This window comes from Galleria mellonella, unplaced genomic scaffold, assembly GCF_026898425.1.
Source record: "Galleria mellonella isolate WM207_F2 unplaced genomic scaffold, CSIRO_AGI_GalMel_v1 utg165, whole genome shotgun sequence".
NCBI lineage: Eukaryota > Metazoa > Arthropoda > Insecta > Lepidoptera > Pyralidae > Galleria > Galleria mellonella.
In genome coordinates this window covers 1,065,673-1,089,565 of record NW_026442009.1, presented here as the reverse complement: position 1 = coordinate 1,089,565, position 23,893 = coordinate 1,065,673, and the positions used below count along the sequence as shown (strand labels likewise).

Sequence of the window (23,893 nt, the reverse complement as noted above, 5' to 3'; positions counted from 1 at the left end):
GACTGACAAAAGAGTGACCTATCAGCAGATCCGGGCAAGCTTAGGGATTGGTATGAGTCAAGTGCACAAAATCCTCCATGAACATTTGGCGGTTAGGAAGCTTTGGGCCTGGTGGATAACTCATAATTTGACCGAGGCTCAAAAAATCCGTGTTGATTGGTACCGTGAAATGCATGAAAGATTTAACGGAGGTGCTTCAAATTCTGTGTTTTACATAGTTACGGGAGACAAAAGCTAGATTTACTGTTATGACCCCGAAACTAAAAGACAGTCAGCTCAGTGGGTGTTTCCTTCCGAGGAGTTGCCAACTAAAGTGAAGAGGTCGGAGCGTGGGAAAAAAGATGGCCTCGTTCTTTAGGAGGACAGGTCATTACATTACAATTGTTTTAGAGGATCGAAAAACAGGTACTGCAGAGCGGTACAGTAAAAATTATAGGTCGCAGTAAGATCCTCCTTCACCACAATGCTTCGTCGCACACCGCCAAGCAAACGATCGATTATTTGGCGACCTCAGACGTAGAACTACTGGGTCATCCGCCATATAGCCCCGACCTCGCACCTTGCGATTTTTATTTATTCTGAAAAATAAAAGAAAAATTTCGAGGAAAACGTTTTATGGACGCCGAGGAAGCTGTGGCTACGTTTTAGAAGGCCGACGAAGAGATCCCTAAGGACGAGTGGGCAAAGTGCTTTTCTCAGTGGTTCTATCGGATGCAGCGATGTATTGACGTGAATGGACACTATTTTGAAAAAATGAAATAACTTGCTAATTTAATCAGTTTTTGATTTTCTAAGGACTTTCAGTTTGACCCTCGTATAAAGACAGGTACATGTAGCATTTTTTATGAATTATAACAACTGTTGGAGAAGAGTCGTCTTTATACTGTGTGGTGTGATGTGATTTATTACAAAATAAAGATACTGATATAACTGTAATTTTGATGTGAATTGCATCTTATGGATGTGAAATTTTTAGTTTAAATAGAAAACAGATAAAAGTGACGATCAATTTATGTGTATTATTTTATTAATCAAAAGATCCATACTCTATTTCATTTAACACAGTAGAAGTAAATGCCTCATACTAAAAGTACAAATGTTCAGGTCAAATTAATAGGGATCCTATTAATTTGATCTGAAATATATGGGATATGTAATGAACACGAAAACGATTTATATTGATAGTATTAACTACGAAAAGCACATACATTATAATTATATATTACTAACAAAGCAATGTATAACAATATATTGTACAGAACACAATATATATCTACATCACAAAATATTTATGTTTCGAACATATCACAGCAACCCGCACGTTTGGTTCATTACAACATTCCAATAAATCTAATGAAATGACTAACTATAGGAAAAGGATTACAGACTACAAGATCTACAATTATAAACTAATAATTATATTACAATTTATTTACAAAGAAACAACAATGTAGTTCGTAATGCCGAATTACACTACTTACATATCGTCACCTTTATGGTAAACTTACGAAACTAAAAAAGTTCAAATTAAAGTGTTTATTATAGAAAATACTATAAAAATATGCTAAGTAAGTTTACTTTGGGTATATGACAAAAATATGGAAATTCGAGCTACTCGATTTCTTTAACCGTTAGAGATAGAAATTTGAAAATAAGCCACAATAAGTAGTATGACGCAAAATGTAGATTTTTAAAGAAATGTCAAATTTGAAAAAACTGCATATTCGTACATTTGCCATAGAGGCCACATTTGCCATATATCTAAAGCTTAAGTTCAATAAATTTTGATACAATAAAATTTGTTCTATTTTACACATGTATATATTCACGTACACTGTCATATTTGGTTTACAAGGAACAAACATTCGACCAGTTAAATATAAAATTGACAGTGTATATATATTATTATATACATATATATAAAAGATTTATTGACAATAGTTACTGCGACAGGTATAGGTGCTGCTTTTAACACAAAACTATACCATGTTAAAGACTATATTTTATTACTAAAAATAAATCGTTTCGATTCAGATAGTGCCACATAATCCAATAAACAAGTTGTCTCAAGCAAACACTCAGAGTTACCTTTAGTCATGAATTATTTTTATGTGAAATAATTGATAGTAGTAATTTATTTTAAAATACTGGCGTACACACTATATTAACATTATTGTCTGTTGAAGTAATAATATATAATTTTAGCTATTTAGTATAGTCTATCACAATATTCGAATAAAAGTTATCAATCTTCATACACACTCATGGCAACTATACTTGTCCACAGTATACTCTGTCAATTGAAATAAATTACATTCTCAGTCCGAGAAACGCTGAATCGAAAATCACAATATATCTACCACTGTTACACAACATAAGTAGTGAACGATGTCTATCATCGCTTGCGGCCTCGCATGAATTGCAGTGCTTTTTGCATGAGAGGCGCTTTCTTGGGTTTAAACGAAGTGAGCGCAGGGACAGACGCAGGGGAAGGCGAGGGGGCGGGTCGCCCGCTTCCAGCGCGAATTGTGAGCGGTGTGGCCAGAGCTGCCACCCGTGCTGCTGGACTAGCAGCAGCCGCCCGTGCCGTTCCATGCAGCGCCTACATTACACACAACATTGTATGAGCGGAAAGAAGGATGTTACATCAAAAACAGGATTTACGGCTTGCAGGGCAGGGTTTTTTTTGTACATACATAAGTTTATTTACATCTCAGTCAAGAGGACGAATTCACAGTGATACCAGAGGGAGACTTTGTACAAAAGTCGATTGCTTGGGTACCTCTGTCCCATTCGTGTTTCAACCGTGAAGCAGTTGTGTTTGCATGGCTGTGTTTCGGTTTGAAGAGTGGGATATGGCGTGAATTTACTGGGTACAGAGGAATAACACCTGAGTCCTCAGGAATGGCAGCGCATGGGGGTATCATGGGCGAAACAGTATACTCTGTTATGTCCATGGTACTGCTCATGTCTATAGGCGACGGTCACCACTTTCCATCAGGTGGGCCGTCAGCTTGTTTGCCATTCTAAGTTGTATAAAAAAAAAAAAAAAAAAAAAAAAAAAAAAAAAAAAAAAAATAGCATTAAGTAATATAATTTTTTTGAGAATTTACTTAGATTTTGACAATGCACTTTTAATTTAGAGAATAATAACCAAGATTTAATAACGATACCATACCAACTTTATATTAGTTTATTAATGAACGATAACCTCAAACTTCTACTTCATTTATATTCTTTTTTACTTATCATTATATTTTGAAATTAAACTCGCACTGCTATTTGTTTAGTTTTAAGCGGTGGCCTATGTTCAGTGGTGGATAGTTAACGGATGATATGATATATTCAATAAATACAACATGACAGAATATTTTTTTTGTTTTACGTTAAGATATATAACATAAGAAATATACTCCGAACATTGTTTTAATTTATTACCTTGATTAATCTCCTAGATTTGATTAGACGTCCTTGAATAGAGAATCCATGTCTGTCTTTTTTGTTTCCGGCGACGTCTCTGAACGTTGAACGTTTTGACTATAGTGATTACTAATTTTTGAATTTTTTTACTTTATTGGAATGAAAAAATACAGGTATTAAAATACCGTATTTTCGTATTGTATGGGAATATTATCAATAAAAAGGACACATACGTTAAAAAAATAAGTACATATAGTATGTCTACGCTTTACGACCCATGCCGTGGATGTGACAGTTATGAGGCTCTCGCGCCATTTTTTGCTTGTCTTATATTTTTCTTGTCTATGGACTAATTTTCATCCTGTTAGTGTATTGTGATCTACCTATATCTAAAGAGACTCTAATAATTTTATTTATCATTTTAATATATGATCCTTAACCGATGAATATTATAGATAATAATCCCATCAGCCTAACTCTCCACTGCTGAATAAAGGCCTCTTATGGAAGTTGCCTCGCTTGCCAGGCGGGTTAGCAATTGCAGTTAGACTTTAGTGATGTTATAAGAGGGACATTGCTGCCCATGCCTTGGCCATTAAGTTCCCTTAGTTGCCTCTTAAGATACCCACGGGAATGGAAGGGGTGGCCCACTTTATGCAGGTACGACAAGTTATATAGATATATAGAAAATATACCCAAATATAAATGATGAACAACACCATAATATTCAGTGACATTTGTACTAAGTTTACATCACATATCTATATACGAGGTCTGTCCGGAAAGTTCGTATAAAAGTGTTCTGGAATGCGAGAAAGAGGAGTGGGGAGGCCAGGTAAGCGCAGGACCCCTTCCTTATGTCCCTAACAATGCTTCAGTTCTGGTCTGACCGCCGTGCGGTGCGAACTGGCTTGTCACGCCATCTGTGAAGTTACCTCTTAACGAAACCCCGTCGGCATGGAGCCCGCTTCCGTTGAAGAGCAGCGCGTCGTAATCAAGTTTCTCTCGAAACTCGGCAAGAATGGCCGTGAAATTTTTGCCGATCTCAGAACAGTTTATGGGGATGATGCTGTGAAGGAACCAACCGTCCACAAGTGGCTAAAAAGATTCAGAGAGGGCCGAGAAAGCATCAAGAATTCGTCCCTCCAGGCCAGACAGTTGATGGAAAATTCTACGTCGAAGTGCTCAGACGCCTCAAAGCTCGTGTGGCACGAGTTCGTCCAGAATTGGCGCGAGAGGGGCGTTGGATTCTTCACCACGACAATGCCCCTGCCCACACCTCTCTTGTTGTCCGTGAGTTTTTGAGTAAAAATTCCATTACGGTGACCGAACACCCCCCCTATTCGCCGGATTTGGCCCCGTGTGACTTCTTCTTGTTCCCAAAAACCAAATTGGTACTTCGGGGGCGGCATTTGGGGGACATAAATGAGATAAAAAAAGCTACGACGGGGCAGCTGAGAAACCTACAACCAGAGGACTTTCAAGGAGCCTTCTCACAGTGGAAACGGCGTTGGCACAAGTGCATTATGTCACAGGGGGAGTACTTTGAAGGGGATAAAATTGATTTACCTGAATAATTGTAAAATAAAATTTTTAAAAAACTTTTATACGTACTTTCCGGACAAACCTCGTATAAGTAGTTATCTATAGAATTTTGTATAATAATAATAATTTTCATATATAGATATATGAAAATTATTACCTGTTTACGAGCGATGTTCCGAGGTGGTTTCACAACAGTATCAACGTAAGCCATCTTTGTTTGTTTAATGGGAGCTTTCTTCGCTTCTTGTGCTATTTTAATATTGGCTGTCAAATTTTTTAATCTATGTTCTTGTTCTTCTTGGCATCGCTGAAATAATAAAAAATAATATATTTAACTTGACAAAGTTATTTTACTAAAAATAGAAGTTGGTAGAAATGGTGTAACAAAAGGTGTTTAAAATCAACAGATTTATTGTCATGAGCACTTAACATTTGTTTTTTAAGTTTATATATAAAGGTATTATTTATAAACATAGCTGTGACATTTATAGACATAGCAACAGGAGTTGTATTTATTTACATTTAAAAAATGAGTAAAGTCAACATAATAACAAATCGTTACGGCGCGATATGGACAATGTTTCAATTCATCTATTATAACTAGAGAAAATAAAGAAAAACATAAAAAAAAATCCTTTTTGGTAAAGCAGCTAGTTTTGTAATAATAATAAAAATGCCTTACAATGTACATTTCCCTCCATGTTTCCATCTCATGCCGTTGTTGTTTCCTAAAGTGCTTCTCGCAATATTTCTGCCATAGATGGTCAGTGTCTTCCATAAGATATGGATTGAAATGTTCCAGTACGAAGAGTTGCTGAGGGGTCGCCTTGTCTACGACGGGCTTCAAGAGTTCATATGGCACGCCGCCCGTGTACTCGAGGGCTAGTGACAAATAATTATTTCTATTAGTCTTGTATTTTAATACATTATTAAATAAATGATAGTCGTTTAAGTAAATTTACACATCGCTAGTCGACAATTTAGAAACTGTTTCTTTTAATTTTGTATAATTCTGAATATCTGGGTAATCTCCTAGATGTTAATTGCCTTACGTTCTCAAAACACATTGTAATTAATGTCCAGGAATTTGGTATGATTGTGTGGCACTAATAACTATGTAAGGGGAATAAAAATAAAAATACATTACCATCAATGTGTTCCTGTAGAAGATGAACACACATTTCATACAGCGTTGGAATTTTTCCCATTACTTTATTACCGGAATATACCTTAGTTCTGAAATTTTAAAGAATGTTAATAAACACAACTGAATGGTTTCATGGTATAATTTCGAGTCTTGGTGAAGAGGTCCAAGCTACTAAATAAAAATAATAATAATGCTATTCATTTTTGGATAAAGTTTTTTTTTGTATACTACAGATATACTTAGTTTTACTTTCGTATGAAATCCAATAAAAACAATAAGAAATGATTTTACCTTTGGTTTTTAGACGATATTACGGCGCTCATGGCCTCTTCATCAGTAAAATGTGGCAGAAGTTTAGGCGGCGGCCTTGGCTTGTAGTTCGGTGATATTTCTGGCAAAGCAGAAATTTCGAGAGCAGGTAGTGGTGCTAGCTTGGCATTCGGTGCCAGAAGGGCGGCCGGGCTTACATCATTAGTTATTGAATTGGGTGATTGAGTTTCTTTAACAGTTGTGGATTTCTTTTTAGGTTTTGCTGGACTTAACATTCCTAGGGCTTCAGCAAAACTAGCACCTAGAAACCAAGAGAGTAAATATTATGAATTGTATTAAAAAAAAACATTGTCGGACTAAATTTTATGATTCACTAACCTGAGCCGCAATCAATGCCGTCTTCACTATCCTCACTATTATTTACATGATTATTTTTCTTTGGTATATCTTCTTTTGACTTACTACTGCTTGACTTGCTGCTCCTGTGAGAGGACGAGGAGCTGCTAGACTTATGTTTCTCATGTTTACTTTTATTTTCACTACATTTAGATCTACTTTCATTCGAGAGTTTTTCACTTTTACTATCTGACTTTTCTTTTGAGGAACTGCTTCTATCTTTTGACTTTTCCTTACTAGAGGAACTATGTTTTTCTTTAGAACTACTACTGCTACTCTCTTTTATCTTGTGTTTATTGCTACTTTCCTTCTCTGATAAACTTTTGTGCTTATCTTTATCAGATTTGTGAGACTGACTTGAACTTCTGTGTTTATCAGATTTACTTGATTGTTTTTCCAAGTGATTCTTATGTTTAACAGATCCACTATCAGCACTTTGTGAAGAAGATCTATGCTTTTCAGAACTACTACAGTGTCTTTTTGATGATTTCTTTTCATCTTTTTGTTTCTTCTCAAGCGAACTGTGGTCTAATTTATGTTTCTTTGCAGAGCTACTTTCATTTGTATTGCTGTGCTTATGTGAAGTGTGAGATTTTTCTTGCGAAGATGACTTCTGAGAGTCATGTTTATTTTTATTTTCATTACTATGTTTCGAATCTTTATCAGAATTACGTGACTTTTTAGATGTAGACTCTTTTTTATCATCTGTGCATTTGTTGTGTGAACGTTTAGAGGATGACTTGTGGTAATCGGTGGGTTCTGATTTAATTTCTTGCTTCAATTTTACCTCTTCTTCAGATAATTGAGATATTTCAGAATCCGTTTCATCGCTGTTTGAATGATCTGTGTTAAGATCACTATCGCTTTTTGGCTCTGATTTTATTTTTACATCACATTTTCTGTCATAATAATCTTCATTAGAGGTAGAGCTTTTTTTCTTCTTCATATCATGTTCTTCATCCTAAAATTATAGTTAGGCATTTTTACAGCTAATATAAATTATTTTAATGGTACCCTAACCATCTACAGTAACTACAAAATTACAATGAAATTTTGTTAATGATTATAGATGTCTATCGTATTCACTTTAATTTTTTTTTGCTACATGTATTGTTTTTATTAAATTGATAATTTAATAAAGTAAAATTTTTTGTTCAAACAACGTATAAAAGGAAGTGGTTTCATAACACACTGATTACATCATATGTAATATTTTATAAATAATGTAAAGTTAGTGGCTATGCAGTTAGTATGTACTGCACTATCGTTTTAACTTTTTGGTTTAAATATCTATCTACCAATTTGCAATATAATTAAACTAATTAATTAGTTAAATTGTAATAGTTCAACAAACAGACATATTATTAATATTTTATAATTATTGAACGGGTGAATACTTACAGATGGATTTTGATCCACAAGACAAAATACTGACTTTAATTGTAACAAAACCAAAATCAAACTACTAAACTGATTTTGACGAAATTTCTACCAGAACTATCTGAAAGTATGTCCTTTTAGATAAAAAAATAATTATACAAATTTCTTTTTTGATGTAAGTTAAAAAGAAGACCAATGCTAGAAAATTAGGATTACGTATTATTATATAATTTTAACAATACCAACCTCACTACTTTGATATTTTCTTTTGGTTCCGCTATAGTTACCATTAACTTCTTTATTATATTTTTGGCCATCATTTTTATAATTGTAATTATTTTTTTCAAGTTGATATTCTTCACTTTTAGACTGTCTCGTATTTTCATCCGAATCTCTATGATTTCCATGTCCATTGTAAGAGGAGGCTAACAAAATAAAATTTAAATATTAAAAGGCAATATTTTGGGTGTTTATATAATGTAGTAGAAAATGTTAGTACATAACTGGTGGAATCTTACTATCCGTAAAATAATATAAATATAGTAAATAAATTAATTATGAATAGACTATGTTAAGATATTAAAATAATAGACAATTTCAAATGTTTATTATAAACTCACTATCATTATTGTGATCTATTTCTTGGTCACTTTCCTCAGCAGCGACCATACACTTCCATTTATAGATCAGAGCTCGAGAGGCTTTTCCTACATCACCTGGATGTTTCCGCAGTGCATTCACTGTACGTCCGACTCCTGTGTCTTGCAGATGTTGAACAGTGACATCAAGGTTGAATAACTTATCAATACATTTTAAAATCTGCAACAATAGTAGTAGAGGGATTCACGAAATGTATTAGTCGCTAGTATAAATATATTACTATATGTTTTACATATATATAATATTTAGTAACATTTTTTAAATATTGATATATAATATTTATTTATGTTCTAGTAACATTGTAGATTCTCAGATAAAAAGGTAGAAATATCACATACAAATATAATAATAATTGTTCGCGACATTATTTGTATATATCGTAATTTATAGTTGTTAAGTCCCTAGTTAATCGTTTCTGTATTCTGTTATTTTATATAGATTTACATAGATTTAAGATAGTGTAAGTTAAATAAAGTATTCCTTTGCGTGTTGTCGTTATTACCTACGAATAGAAATTGTAACAATAAATAGAATTAAGAAATTGTAAATTGAAATAAAATAAATAAATAGACGCTATAGAGTATCTGAAGAGACACGCGTCTCGTTCATTTCGCCCCGTCCCGCTCGCACAGATCGCTATCGCGAGTTGGAAACGTTATCGTGCGAGCGGGCGGGTATAAAGATAGGCCGCCTCCCGTCGAGCGGCATTCCGGAGGAGCGGCATTCCGCGGAGCCGCTGCCGACCATCGCCGCAGGAGATTGGAACTGTAAACACACGGCTTGGAACTCCAACATAATCAGCGCCGAAGGCAGAAAACTCCTGGGGATAGTAGAGAAACTGAATATCGCTGTGCATGGTCCAGAGGTACCTACACACTATCCCCACGACGCCGCAAGAATACCCGACGTGCTCGACATAGCCCTCTACAAGGGACTGGACAGCCAACTGACGCAGGAAGTCCTCTTGGAGGACGTCCAATCCGACCACCTTCCCGTGTGCATAGATATCCTGATGACCCCGGTGCTCCTGACGCCGCAGCCCCCGCGCCGCCGGACGGATTGGGGGAAATTCACGGACTTCATGCAGGACAACACGCCAACGAGGGCAATTTTAACCTCCGCCGACGTCGAACAGCTTGCGGGAGACCTGTCAGTCTCCATACAGGCCGCCATGCAAAACGCATCTCAGCCGGGAAAGGTAGCGAAAACAACCAATACCATCCCGGCTGCAATAAAGAGGAAGCTCGCCGTTAAGCGCCGACTGCGCAGAGACTGGCAGGCCACCAGATGCCCCACCACCAAAACGAGGTTAAACAAGCTTGCAGAAGAAATAAAGCGTGACATCGAGTCCCATAGAAAGGAGAGTTGGGAAAGATACGTAGAGGAAGCCGGTGACGACTGGAACAGCATTCATCGCCTGTGTCGCCGGCTAACAAATTCCCATCCCCCAGTCCGACCCCTACTGGCGAACGACGGAACACCGAGGTACCGCGCAGTAGACCGAGCGGAGATTCACGCGGATCACCTAGAGCGCCAGTTCCAGCTCAATCCATCCTCAAATAGTGATCATGTTGCACGGATAGACAACTTCGTGAAGGAGTACCTATCATCGCCACTATCACCTCACGAAGATCCGATTGTCTTTACACCGGGACAAGTGCAGCGTGAAATCAGAAAGACGAAGCCTCGGATAGCCCCCGGCAGCGACAACATCCCAAATACGGCGCTGCGTCACCTGCCGCCGCGCACTATAGCGGCACTGACGCGCCTGTACAATGGAATAGTACGCACAGGGCATTTCCCAGACCACTGGAAGATAGGCAAAGTCATCACGCTGCCTATAAGAACGTACTGAAACCGGAATCGTACCGGCCAGTGACGTTACTGCAACACATGTCAAAGGTGTTTGAGAAACTCCTCCTCAAACATCTACAACCACACTTAAAACCACGCCTGGAGCAGTTTGGATTTAGAAACACTCCACGACACTGCAACTGACCAGAGTCCTGCACGTCATAACGAGCGCCCACAATAAGCACGAGCACGTTATTGCAGTGTTACTGGACATGGAGAAAGCCTTCGACCGCGTGTGGCACAACGGTCTACTGTATAAAATGGCCACTCAGACCGATACACCAAGAAGGTTGGTCCGAATAGTGGCCTCATTCCTCCACTCAAGACGCTTCATGGTGACGGTGGAACAAACCTGTTCGGGAGAGCGACCCATCCGCGCGGGTGTACCACAGGAAGCTGCCTATCGCCTGCGCTCTACGCGCTGTTCACCGACGACATTCCCACTACCCCGAGTCTCTCCTCGCGCTGTACGCCGACGACGCCGCCTTCATAGTGACATCCATCGGCAAGAAGCACGCAGCGCTGAAAATGCAGCGGCAACTCGACACCCTACCAAAGTGGCTGGACGACTGGAGATTGTCGGTGAATGTGCGCAAAACGCAGGCGATCTACTTCGGACAACGTCACTGCCCTCCCAAATTGCACCTGCGCGACTCCCCGATCGAGTGGTCTACCACCGTCACCTACCTGGGGGTGAACATCGACCGGCGTCTAAGTTTCAACACCCACATCAAGGGGGTCTGCAACAAGACCAGGGTGGCCAGGCACCTCCTTCGCCCAGCGTTGACAGGAAGACTCCCTCTCCAAATAAAGACGGCCATTTACAAAACCTACATCCGACCGCGACTTACGTACGCAGCGCCGGCATGGTATGTCTACGCGTCTGCGTCGAATAAGAAGAAACTCAGCGCGCAACAACACCTTACACTGCGCACCATCGCCGGCGCGCATAAATACGTAAGGAACGCCACCTTGGAGAGGGACCTAAAGATCCCTCCGCTGAACGAATTCATCGGCAGCCTCGCAACGAAGATGTTCGCGCGTGCGGACGCATCGGGCTGGGACCACCTAAAGGGAATAGCGCCCCTGCACGCGCGACCTCCGGACCACAAGCCCTACGCACGCGAACTAATAGCTCGCGTGCAAGAAAACCCAGAGGAAGACGCCATGGACACATGAAGACCCCTCCCCCCTCTGATGAGGGTTGAAAATGCCGTCCCGATCATTCAAACGCTGGCAGTTTGCTGGGCCTCCCCCCACGGGGTCTCACCCGGCAGGCGAAGACCGCGCAGAGTGAACGGGGCGGCACGTTAAGAACCAGGTTCACCCCAACGACCCGCTCATATTAATGAGCGGCGGATAGAGACCACCTGAGAGGGGTAAAAAACCCCGGACAGGTTTCCCCGGCTCCCCCTAGGGGAGAGCATGAGAAGAAGACGGACTCGAGCGGCATTCGCTTCCGGGCAGCGACGCACTACACTCGAGAAGAAATAGGACAAGAAGAAAAAATACTCTCTTCAGACGGTACCGGAGGCTTCAGAATAGTAATCGCTGTGTTTCACTCCAGCCTGAACCAACGCCCCTACAGTCCACGCTCAACGAACGGCAGTCCACACCGTTCATCGTGGTCCTTCGAGAAGCCGGATTGCTGGAGGAACACCGTTGGTACATCGAGAAGCCGGATCGCTGGAGGAAGACCATTCTGAAGCCGGATCGCTGAAATGCCGACTACGAGAAACATGAAGTCGTCGCAACAAAAAATCGCCGTCACCGAAGCCACAACGTCCGCCGCCACCACGTCGACTACGGCCGCCGGAACGCTGTCCGTCGCTGCCACGCCGTCCGTTGCTGCCACCACGTCGTCTGCGGCTGTCAGAATGCCTTCTGTCGCTGCCACGTTCTACCGCCGCCACCACATCGACTACGAACACGTCCGGCGATACGACGACCACAGGAGCCACGGAGACTACCGAAGCCACAGGAACGACAGAGGAGACAGCAAGGAAGAAGGAACCGAAGCACGGCACGGCACGCACGGTTCGCACCACGGCCTCGCAGAAGAAGAAGGCTCTGGCCAAGGCACGGGAGGAGCTACTTCGAAAGGAGGTGGAATTGGCCGCCGCACGTGTCGCCGCCCTGGAAGCCGAATCAGAGGACGACGAGGAAGTAGAAGACGACGACGCTACCGTCAGAAGAGAACGAACGTCGGATTGGGTTCATCGAAGCACGCTGGCACTCACGATGGAGCCGCATGTACCAGAGATAGAAGAAGTCACCGGCAAGCGTCAGGGGTTCGTCCCATCGAGACCCGTTGAAGAGGATTCGAGAGCGCCGCCGCCACAGCCGAGCAGCGACGCACTTCACCGGGACCACGCACGCCACGTTGACCCACATGCCGCGATTCCTACGATAGCAGCAGCGATGCAGTCGATGAAGAAAGAAGAACCGGTGCTGAAGGTGGGCATCGATTGTAATGAGTTTGCGATCGCCATGCAGATGGCCGCTCGCAACATACTGCCCTCCACAGCGTCAAGAGTCACCGAGTTGCCAGTCTTCAATGGATCGTCGAGCGAGTGGTTACCATGGAAGATGGCCTATGAAGAGAGCGCAAGTCAACTCACAGAACAAGAGAACCTAGCAAGACTGCGCAGAAGCTTGAAGGGGGCCGCAAAGGACGCGGCACGCTCCCTATTCGTCGGGTCTACGACCGCAGAAGAAGTAATGAAGATGTTAGCCGCGAGGTTCGGCCGCCCTGGAGCACTCGTCACAGCCGAACTGAACAAACTCCGCGCGCTACCACGACTCTCGGACAACGCAAGAGACGTCTGCCTCTTCGCAAGCAAGGTGCAGAACGTCGTCGCCACGATACGAGCGCTGAACAAGAGTCACTACCTATACAACGAAGAAATAGTGAGAAACGTCACAGAGAAGATGCCGTCGGTACTACGCTTCAAGTACTACGATTTCGCCAACGACCAACCGGAGGGACAACCGGACCTCATAACACTCTCTCAGTTCCTGCAAAGGACCGCCGCACGATGTGGAAACTTCGCCCCCGCCGAGGAGATACCGTCCGAAGACCGGCGGGAGTCCGCTCCTAGGAAGACGGCGAAGACATACACGACGCAGGAGAAACCCGCTACACCACCGTGCCCGATGTGTCGACGAGAGGGACACGCTCCATCGGACTGCAAGACGATGAAGGAAGCAGACACATCGGCGAGATGGGAGTTAGCGAAGACTCATAGGCTGTGTTTCCGTTGCCTCAAAGTGAGAAGATTTCGCCACGCCTGCAAGAGCAAGAGATGTGGAGTAGATGAGTGCACGCAGACTCATCACCCTCTGCTGCACACCACGCGACAACAGCCGGAGAATGAAGTGACAACACACGTCGTCGAGGACAAGTCCGCCGCAGTCACCGCATCGGCAAGGGAAAACGACAAGATCGCGTTCCTGAAGATCCTGCCGATACGAGTCACCGGTCCCACGGGAACGTGCGACACCTACGCGCTACTGGACGACGGGTCGACTTGCACCATCATCGAGACGACGGTGGCGGAGCGAATCGGTGCTACGGGTCCCCCCGCACCATTCTACATGGAAGGTGTGGCCGGGGCGCGGATCAACGCAGCTCAATCGACGCGTGTTCACTTCAAGATCCGCGGGCGGAATTCACAAGAATACACAGTGGGGGCACGGACGATGGACAGACTGCAGTTATCACCGCAGTCGGTACCACGCAGCGTCATCAAGGGCTGTCCACATCTGCGGGACATAGAGAGGGAATTGGTCTACGAAGAGGGCAAACCGACGGTACTGCTGGGGCAAGACAACTGGCACCTACTGCTGGCCCACGAAGTCAGAAGAGGATCCGACACGCAGCCGGTCGCATCACTCACCGACCTGGGATGGGTACTGCACGGTACGAGTCGCGGCAGGACAAGACAGCAGGTGCACAGAATCAGCCACATAGTGACGACACATGAAGAGGAACAATCGATGGAAGAAATGATGAAGCAACATTTCGCGCTCGAATCGCTGGGGATCGCACCGAAGAGGTCTTACAATGAAGAAGAACATCGCGCCCTATGCATTTTAGAGGAGAAAACTCGTCCGTTACCGGCGGGAGGATACGAGACGGGGTTACTGTGGAAGAAGGACGACCCTGTGCCGTCGGACAACTATGAATCGGCAATGCGACGTCTCCAACTGGTCGAAAGGAAATTCGACAAAAACGAAGAACAGTGGCCGCGTGAAGATAGTTCAAGCGACGATAGTCAAGCGAAAACGGGAGAAGAACGCGTACACAAGCTACAGAACGCGACGCAGTTGTCTATAGCATTACCCGATCCGTCACGTTTTTCTAATTGGTTGAAACTTGTTCGCAGTTCAGCACGGGTGTTGCAGTTCATCGACCTCCTGCGACCGACCAGTCAACGCTGTACCGCCATCCGAAAGAGAAACAAGAAGAAAGAGAGCGCCGACCCCACTTGGACCCGCACGAAGAAAGTCGATAGAGAGAAGACGAAGATGAAAATCAAGAACAGCAATAGTCCATCTGTGTGTTTCATCCCCATAGACACACACTACCTAGATCGCGCGCGACGGCTATGGATTCGCGCGATACAACAAGAGGCGTTCGGCGACGAAATCGCAGTATTGAAACAAGGGAAACAGCTGCCGTCATCCAGTCGACTCATACAGCTGTCGGTCGTCATAGACAACGACGACATTCTGCGACTTCGATCGAGAATAGCGGCCGCCGCCGATTTGTCAGCCGAGCAACGAGAGCCCCCCATCGTCGACGGAAACCACGCCTGGGTGCGCCTATACATCGCATGGGTGCATCGGAAACTTCACCACGGCGGCTTCGAGATCACCACGAACGAGGTGCGACAACACTTGTGGGTGTTGCGCCTACGACACGCCGTCCGCAGTGAACTGAAGAGGTGTCAGCTGTGCCGCCTACGAAGAGCAAGACCGGCGCAGCCATCAACGGGCAACCATCCACATAGCAGGCTGGCGCATCATCAACGACCGTTCACGTTCACCGGCCTAGACTACTTCGGGCCTATGACCGTGACAGTGGGCCGCACTCACCAGAAGCGGTACGGAGTGCTCTTCACCTGCTTAACGACGCGCGCAGTCCACCTGGAAATCGCCGGCAGCCTCAGCACGGACTCCGCCATAATGGCCCTGCGGCGCTTCATAAGCCGCAGAGGGTGTCCCACGGAATTATGGTCCGACCAAGGCACCAACCTCAAAGGTGCTGACGTCGAACTGAAGAAAGCAGCCGAGGAAGCCATCCAAGAAGAGTCATCAGTCCATTTCATCCGGTGGCGCTACATTCCCCCGAGCGCACCCTTCATGGGAGGTGCGTGGGAACGGCTGGTGCGTAGCGTGAAGACCGCACTAGCCGCCACGTTGAACGAGCGGGCCCCCAAGGAAGAGGTCCTCCACACTCTGCTGGTCGAGGTCGAGCACACCCTCAATAGTCGACCGCTAACCCACGTGTCAACATCGGCAGACGACGACAGCGCCCTAACCCCCAATCACTTCATATTGGGCGGTCCATCGCGCGTCCCACTGCCAGGCAGCTTCACAGAGAGCGACGCGGCGGGACACAAGGAGTGGCGTGCCAGCCAGAGGCTAGCTGATTGCTTCTGGAACCGGTGGGTGAAGGAGTACCTACCCGAGTTGCAACACCGGCGGGAGCCCCGAGCTACACACGGAGCCATCAAAATGGACGACCTGGTCCTGATAGCTGATGGGACCTTGCCTCGCAACACGTGGCCGCGAGGCGTGGTGGTGGCGACCTACCCTGGACCAGACGGCGAGATCCGAGCAGTCGACGTGCGGACGAACAAGGGCATCCTACGGCGACCCACTAAGAAGCTGATCATACTGCCCACATCGACATCGAGCGACGCGAACACGAGTTAACTCCAGCTACGAGAGCTGCGGCGGGAGATTATGTTCGCGACATTATTTGTATATATCGTAATTTATAGTTGTTAAGTCCCTAGTTAATCGTTTCTGTATTCTGTTATTTTATATAGATTTACATAGATTTAAGATAGTGTAAGTTAAATAAAGTATTCCTTTGCGTGTTGTCGTTATTACCTACGAATAGAAATTGTAACAATAAATAGAATTAAGAAATTGTAAATTGAAATAAAATAAATAAATAGACGCTATAGAGTACCGATCTGAAGAGACACGCGTCTCGTTCATTTTCGCCCCGTCCCGCTCGCACAGATCGCTATCGCGAGTTGGAAACGTTATCGTGCGAGCGGGCGGGTATAAAGATAGGCCGCCTCCCGTCGAGCGGCATTCGCTTCCGGGCAGCGACGCACTACACTCGAGAAGAAATAGGACAAGAAGAAAAAATACTCTCTTCAGACGGTACCGGAGGCTTCAGAATAGTAATCGCTGTGTTTCACTCCAGCCTGAACCAACGCCCCTACAGTCCACGCTCAACGAACGGCAGTCCACACCGTTCAATAATAATAATTAAATTCATTAATTTAGACTAATTACTATTATTATATTTGTATGTGACATTGTTAATATGTAAAATTGTTGCATGTTCATGATTTTGCATTTGTACAGACTAAAAAACCTTTCTTATTCAACACAATGTAATATTGTTATAGAATAAAATTGAATTGAATTGAACGAGCAATTTGTAAATAGCTAAAAAACTATTTTCATATGGTCCAGTTTTTTTCCCATAGTTGCTTCTTATAACATTCTGGGTATGAAATAGTGTGGTGACGCGTTATAAATGATATACCAATATGATCAATGAAGAAGAATAGGGAAATTATTAGGTTTTGATTATAAATAAGAGTCCTTCAAGAAAAAGGAAATTGTTAAACATGTTTTGCCAGAACATGATTTTCATAAGAAATTTAGATTAACAGAAACAGTAACATATCAATAGATAAAATTCGGGGGGAAAGGGATTGTTAGTAACGGAGACTAAAAATCCCATTGCCAGCAATATACCTAATCAGGTCGACCTCCACGCGGTTCCTCTTGGAAACTGTCATGATTAATTCTTCATGATGAATTCATCATGATAGGCTAACTGGCCTGTTTTCATTCTCATCGATCATCCTTCACAGGTGCTCCGCCAGCGTATCCCGTTAGCACAGGCGGGGTTACCAATCCATTTTCATCCAACAAAAAAAAAATAGACAAAATTCCTTAAATACCTCATATTTTTTAATAATAAGGAATTTAACTCCTATAGTTTAGTTATAGGCAGTTTTTTTTATATATGTACATATATTGTGCTTCGTTTCCTTAAGGCTTAAGGTGATGGATGGTAATACGTTATGAAAGTGCTCTATTATTACTCATTATTGCATTCCATAACTACACAGACTGATCATATCTAATAATTATAAATAAGTGGAATATTAACGATTGGATACCCCATTTGGTTGTGGTGGGTCCTAAAAAAGAAAGGAGTGCCAGGGAAGTATGTAGAGCTAATTCGTGCTATGTACCACTAGTCTTCCACAAATGTCCCATTGGTGGCTGGTATCATAGATAAGATCGTAGGCCTGCATCAGGGTTCTGCTCTAAGAACCTTATCTTTTCTTAATTATAATGGATGCTCTATCATAATACATTTAGGAGGAGATATCCTGGTGCATGGTATTTGCTGATGATATCTTTCTTATCAGGGAAAATGAACTTTAGGTGCATAGTAGGCTGGACAGATGGCAAAAGAAAGGAGGAGAGATGGAGAAGGTTGGCTTGAAAATCAGCATATGTAAAACTGAATATTTACATTGCGATTTCGTTCGTCTCTCCAGTTTCGTACTTACTGCCCTTGAGGATGTACCATTACCAGTCTGCTCTGATTTTCGGTAACTTAGTTCAATTATATAGAACAATGCCGAATACACTGTGAAGTTAAGCATTGAATTAGGGTTGGATGGGTGGTGAAATGGTGACAGGACTCGGGATCAGTATGAGACTCCTGAATGCTCCTCAAAATGAAGGATAAGGGAGGAAGAGATTATTAGTAATGCGGACTACCAGTCATATTGCTAACAATATATCCTGTTAGGTCGAGGTTGACATCCACGTGATCCCTTCTGGAAACCGTCATGTTGAATCCCAGTGTATTCATCATGATGGCCTAACTGATCTATCTTTTCATTTCCATCTGTTATCCCTCACTGGTGCCTGGCCATACCATTGCATAGGTGGGGTTGCTATTCCATTACCATCCATTAAAAAAAACTGAAGGATAAAGTTTACAAATCTAGTATAAGACTTGTCCTGTATCTGAATGCTAGTTCATCAAGATGATGGATAAAAGATGACACGTGGCAGAGATTAGAATGTTGAGATGGATGCATTAGATACCTATTTGACAGCATGTCTGTACTAAAGCCCATTTTTTTTTAACGTGTGGTAAATCTTCAGCAAGACCATCCCATCTGCCGGAGGGAGGGCAGCTGGGGTGTGTGGGATTCGTACCCACTAAAAACCACACGACGTACCTCGAGGCGCTTATGTTGGATCCCGGGTTCCCGTTTGTACAACTACCGAGTACTGTACTAAAGCCCTAGGAAACAAATAATAAATTAATAATTGAAATGCCTTGGTGGCATTTTTGGAACTGAATCCTATGGTAACAATGCAAAGATGGCAAAATACCCACAGCTTTCTTTTGCATTCTCACAGTTTTGAACATGGATTTGTTAATGATCCACTGATATACAAACCAAAGATGGATACAGGCTAATGATGGCAGACAATCAAGATTGGCCATATCAATATTGAATTAATAACTGTCAAGTCAAAATATTTACTGTATCTAAATAGGAAATTTTAAAACAATAATAAGAATAATAACGAGCCATTGTCCTTTAAATAAATACTTATTAACAATAGGGGCCATTGACAGTCCTTCATGTTGATGCTGTTATAAGAATGAGGAAACAGCTTCTCACATAATTCTGGAATGGAATAATACATATTTATTAAAGTTTCAGCAAAAAATAAAAAAAATATTTTATTCGAAAGCCACCTTTGGCTTTTATACAGGCCTTTAATCTATCTGGCAACAAATCTATGGATTTACGCACTGTTTCCAAGGAAAATTTCGCCACTGCTTGCTCCAAAGATTTTTTTAAGAGACTCAATGTTGCTGTGTTGTTTAAAGCAGGCCATGTCCTCTAAACCTGACCATGTAATGTAATGTAAATTGGACTCTCTTTTCCGCGCTTAGCCTCTCTTTTGGGCCGTTGTGCATATGAGTCGTGTCTAGTACAGCCAACCTAGCACCGTCCAGAAGCACAGAAGTTTCCTGGGATTTTTACAGGCCTCACGGAGCGACCTCACCATTCCGAGGATTTCTAAATGTTGATGTTTGATAGTTGATGGGGCACAGCTTCACATTCCAGGATTACGTGAGTAGTCGTTTCTTCGGCGTCGAAACAGCCTCGACATAGAGGGCTGTCTGTGGCTCATATTGTGTATAAATGTTTGTTTAATGTACAATTGTTGTACTTATTGTCCCTATCATTATTTTTTCCTATCTAGATGTAATAAACGCTTTGATAATCGTTAATTCAATGTTGACACAGCGAATTTTGATTGTCTGCAATCAGTAGCCTGTATCCATCTTTGGTTTTGTTATGTCACTAGGCCTACCACTCTCATTCCTGAACATCTTCTAGCTAGTTCGTCTGCGGCATCATTACCATAAAATCCACTGTGCCCTCTTATCCACTGAAGGATAAGTCGGTTATTGGATGATATCCAGTGAATGGTGGCATTCAATTATTAATTTGTTGTTTGTCTTGTTGTTTCATAGTGCTTTTAGTACTGCTGTGCTGTCAGATAAGAATTTAATGCCAATACCTTTTATTCCTAGCTTATGTACAGCTGCAGTAGCCTGACCTGACCACAATTTGATGTCTAAAGGATTGAAGTCTGGTTCTAGCCCAGACCTCAATCCTTAGTCTTCAGCTCTTATAAAGTCTAGAACGTTGGTTTCAAGGAGTAGTTCATGCCTTGTAACCAGATGCATTTCACCTGGAAAGTCTATGGTATATTTTTACAAAGTGTATTGCTGAGACATTTCACAACACGATCCAAGATCGTATCTTTTTTTTTTAATAATAATAAAATTTATTGCCATTCTTCACAAATTATAATGTACATATATTAATTAATCAATATATTGTCCATTAATCGTATGCGCCTGGCAATAGGTACAAACTCAGCTTTTGCTGGACTGATGTTCATTCAGCGCTGATTTTCAGTTTGCACCTACACGGGGCACCATTTCATTATCAAATATATATATTGATGTAGATATTACATAAAAATAAAAGAAAAAAATACAAAAACTAAAATAAACAAGTATAAAAAACAATGAATAAAAGAAAAAAAAATAAAATAAAACAGAACAAGAATCCCGTGTACCAACAAACTAATGACAAGAAAAAAATCCTTAAAAATGATATACAATTTGCGAGTGCACTACATTCCATGACGAGAACCAGCTCCACGAACCGAGGGTTGCTTCCGCATAAGTAAAATCCTTTTCTTCATTAGGTTTTTAAAATGTAATGATGTTAATGGTTGGTGTAAGGGTGGAGGCAGGTCGTTCCAAATTTTTGCAGTTGTAAATTTAAAACCTCCTCTATAATTTGCAGATCTGTGCGGTCTGTGTGCATCTTGATACACTTTAGTTGAAGTTATCACTCCTTTTTCACAAAAAAAAAAAACCAATCACTGATTCAGGATGATGACCAACCTGTAGTGTTCTTCAATTGTGAAAAATTTTTCATCAGTAAAGAGGATATTTTTGTGCCTTTCATCTGCATATTGTGATAGAAAGGGTTTTGATAAATCCACTCTCTTTAATTGTAAAGATTGATTTAGGGCATGTCCTGTATATTGACAATAAGCACCAAGCTTCAGGTCTTGTTTTATAATATGTGACAGAGTCCTAGCAGGAATCTTCATTTCTCATATAAGATTTTTGCTTCTTTAGAACCCCAATCCTATTTTCTTTAATAACCAGTTCCATATTGTAATTTGATAATGAACACGAAAAAAATATGTGAAATGGCACAAAATCAAGAAGTTTTTAAAATATTAAAGGAATTCTAAATTCAAAATAATTAAAAAGTTGATAAAAGTTTTTATGTAACAGTATTTATGGCCAGACCAGTTATATACAATTTGGTGATTGCTTAATTCCTATAAAATGATACAATTTGCTAAGTGGAACATGGCCAGATCACATCCTGAATGCTATCACTAAATATGATCTCGACTTGTTGTTTGAAATCAGGGTATAAATAAAGGCATTTGCTTGCATCTATTTACATTTGTAAAGTAATTTTTTGGTCATGAACACTTTGTAATCCAAACAGTCTTGTCCACTGTGGTAGGAGGATGTACCTACATGCTAGCACAATGATGAGTATACTTGTCACCAGTGAGCAACATTTGGATATGAAAAGACAATTTAACTCATCACTGATCAGTTTATCCATTACAAATAAACAAACACAAAAAATCAAAACATTCCCCTTTATTAATGTAGATTATTCTCTGTATATTGTAGCATGGTACAGGTGTAGTCATTAAAAGAAAATCACACTGAAAATTAATAAACATAATTTAAGGGTTTAACAAAACATTGCAAATTAGATTGTCTTTGATTGCAAAAAAGTTATTACCATGAAAAAGCCAAATTGTTAGCTGTCATTCCCATCATGTTACTACATATCTACCAAATAGGTACTATAGAATGACTGTTAGGGCAAGACCTCATACCTACTTAGGTAGTGTTTTTTTTTTCTATACAAAGAATATACATATTTCTATAGGTTATACTTTTAGTTTTGGTGAAATACTATTAAACTAAAATTTGGTAATATAATATATTGACTTGTGCTTGCTAAATGATCCATAGATTATATTACAACAGTCGTCAAGATTGTCAAATTAAGTAAACTGATTTATTTATGTTTGCACAATAAGATGGGGGACAATCTGTTCCAATAATATTATTTGGTTCTAAGTCTATACAATTATTTAGGATAAAGTTGCCTACTTGTATCAATATATGTACAAGTGTGAAATCTTTGAACTGATCATGAACACAAAAGACCACGACTATAGTGGTAAAATTATTGCCGGATTTATATTTATAATAAATTTTCTACAGGAAAATAACACCAAATGGCTGACAATAAGTAAACACTTACCTTCTGTTCGTCTTTAGGATATTTCTCTATTGAATGCTGGTAATGTTTCACTAAATCCAAAACTGTAGCCATGGCTATTATAACGATATGACTAAAATGTTCACTTTTTCAACACAAAATGAATGCCAGCTGGTAAACGAGCACCATTTTTATCGCACACATGTCAATGACGTATTCTTTCCAATGCGTATGTTGTACGGTTTCGGATTCATACAGTTTTGCCAAATTTCCATGGTTCACGTTCGTACGTGATTTAATAAGTCAATTGATTTACTTTTCATGTATATTTTGATAATTAAGTAGTAATCTGTCGTTAAGGTTTTTATATATAGAGTTTGCGATAGATATCAGAGGAAAATAAATAAAAGCAATCGAGTGATTTTTTTTAGTAGCAAGACAATTTTATAAACGTTCAAGTTTCTTAATTATTCAGTATTAAACAGGTACAATAAATAAAAATAACTACCAAGAAATATTTACACTATGATACTTCCCTCATGAAGATTCCGATAATAATCTCATTGCCTCTAGGGATACAACATCGCTCATAAAAAACTTTGATATTAAAACATTAATATTTTGAAATGTGAAATATCATCGTTCGAAATTTATGAACATCGAAGTTTATAAGCGATATATTGATTTTTTTTCGATGTTTTTACCACCATTCAAATATACATTTATCTATATATGTCGAATAAATATGTATTTTTAATGAAAATAAAAAATAACTATATTAATAAAAACAAACTTATATTATTTTATGCTTTTATAATAGTCATTTTAACATTTTTATCGAAATTTATTAATTTTTAACAGGAAACAAGTATTAATCAAAATTTTTTTTATTTTTAAGTTTATTTATTTAAAATAGAGTTTATAAATAACAATTTTAACAACTTGGTGCCTAGTAAGCGGTTTCTCTCTTGGGTGACTGTCGCTCCTGCTTCTGAGAATAACCGCT

At 41.0% G+C, this 23,893-nt stretch overlaps 2 protein-coding genes across 2 annotated transcripts in view; both read right to left on the bottom strand.

Moving 5' to 3' along the window:
- The window catches only part of LOC113519028 (uncharacterized), a 404,087-nt gene that overhangs the window by 56,420 nt on the left and 323,774 nt on the right, over positions 1-23,893 (bottom strand). The window lies entirely within an intron of this gene.
- On the bottom strand, positions 1,764-23,100 carry LOC113518929 (transcription elongation factor B polypeptide 3-like). The gene is made up of 9 exons (XM_026903965.3): positions 22,930-23,100; positions 8,779-8,977; positions 8,405-8,583; positions 6,761-7,739; positions 6,404-6,683; positions 6,113-6,201; positions 5,648-5,847; positions 5,123-5,272; positions 1,764-2,602 (listed from the first exon to the last, which is right to left on the bottom strand). Exons 1-9 carry the CDS (start codon positions 22,999-23,001, stop codon positions 2,396-2,398), a joined length of 2,355 nt encoding a protein of 784 aa, XP_026759766.2. The 5' UTR covers positions 23,002-23,100; the 3' UTR covers positions 1,764-2,395.

Bases quoted from the DNA above. Each gene is read 5' to 3' on its own strand.
- LOC113518929 (XM_026903965.3), bottom strand. From the start codon at position 23,001: ATGGCTACAGTTTTGGATTTAGTGAAACATTACCAGCATTCAATAGAG. The intron at 6,684-6,760 runs GTTAGTGAATCA...CTTGGTTTCTAG, and splicing joins CGGCATTGATTGCGGCTCAG to GTGCTAGTTTTGCTGAAGCC. The intron at 5,273-5,647 runs GTAAGGCATTTT...TTATTATTTCAG, and splicing joins CATGGAGGGAAATGTACATT to CGATGCCAAGAAGAACAAGA.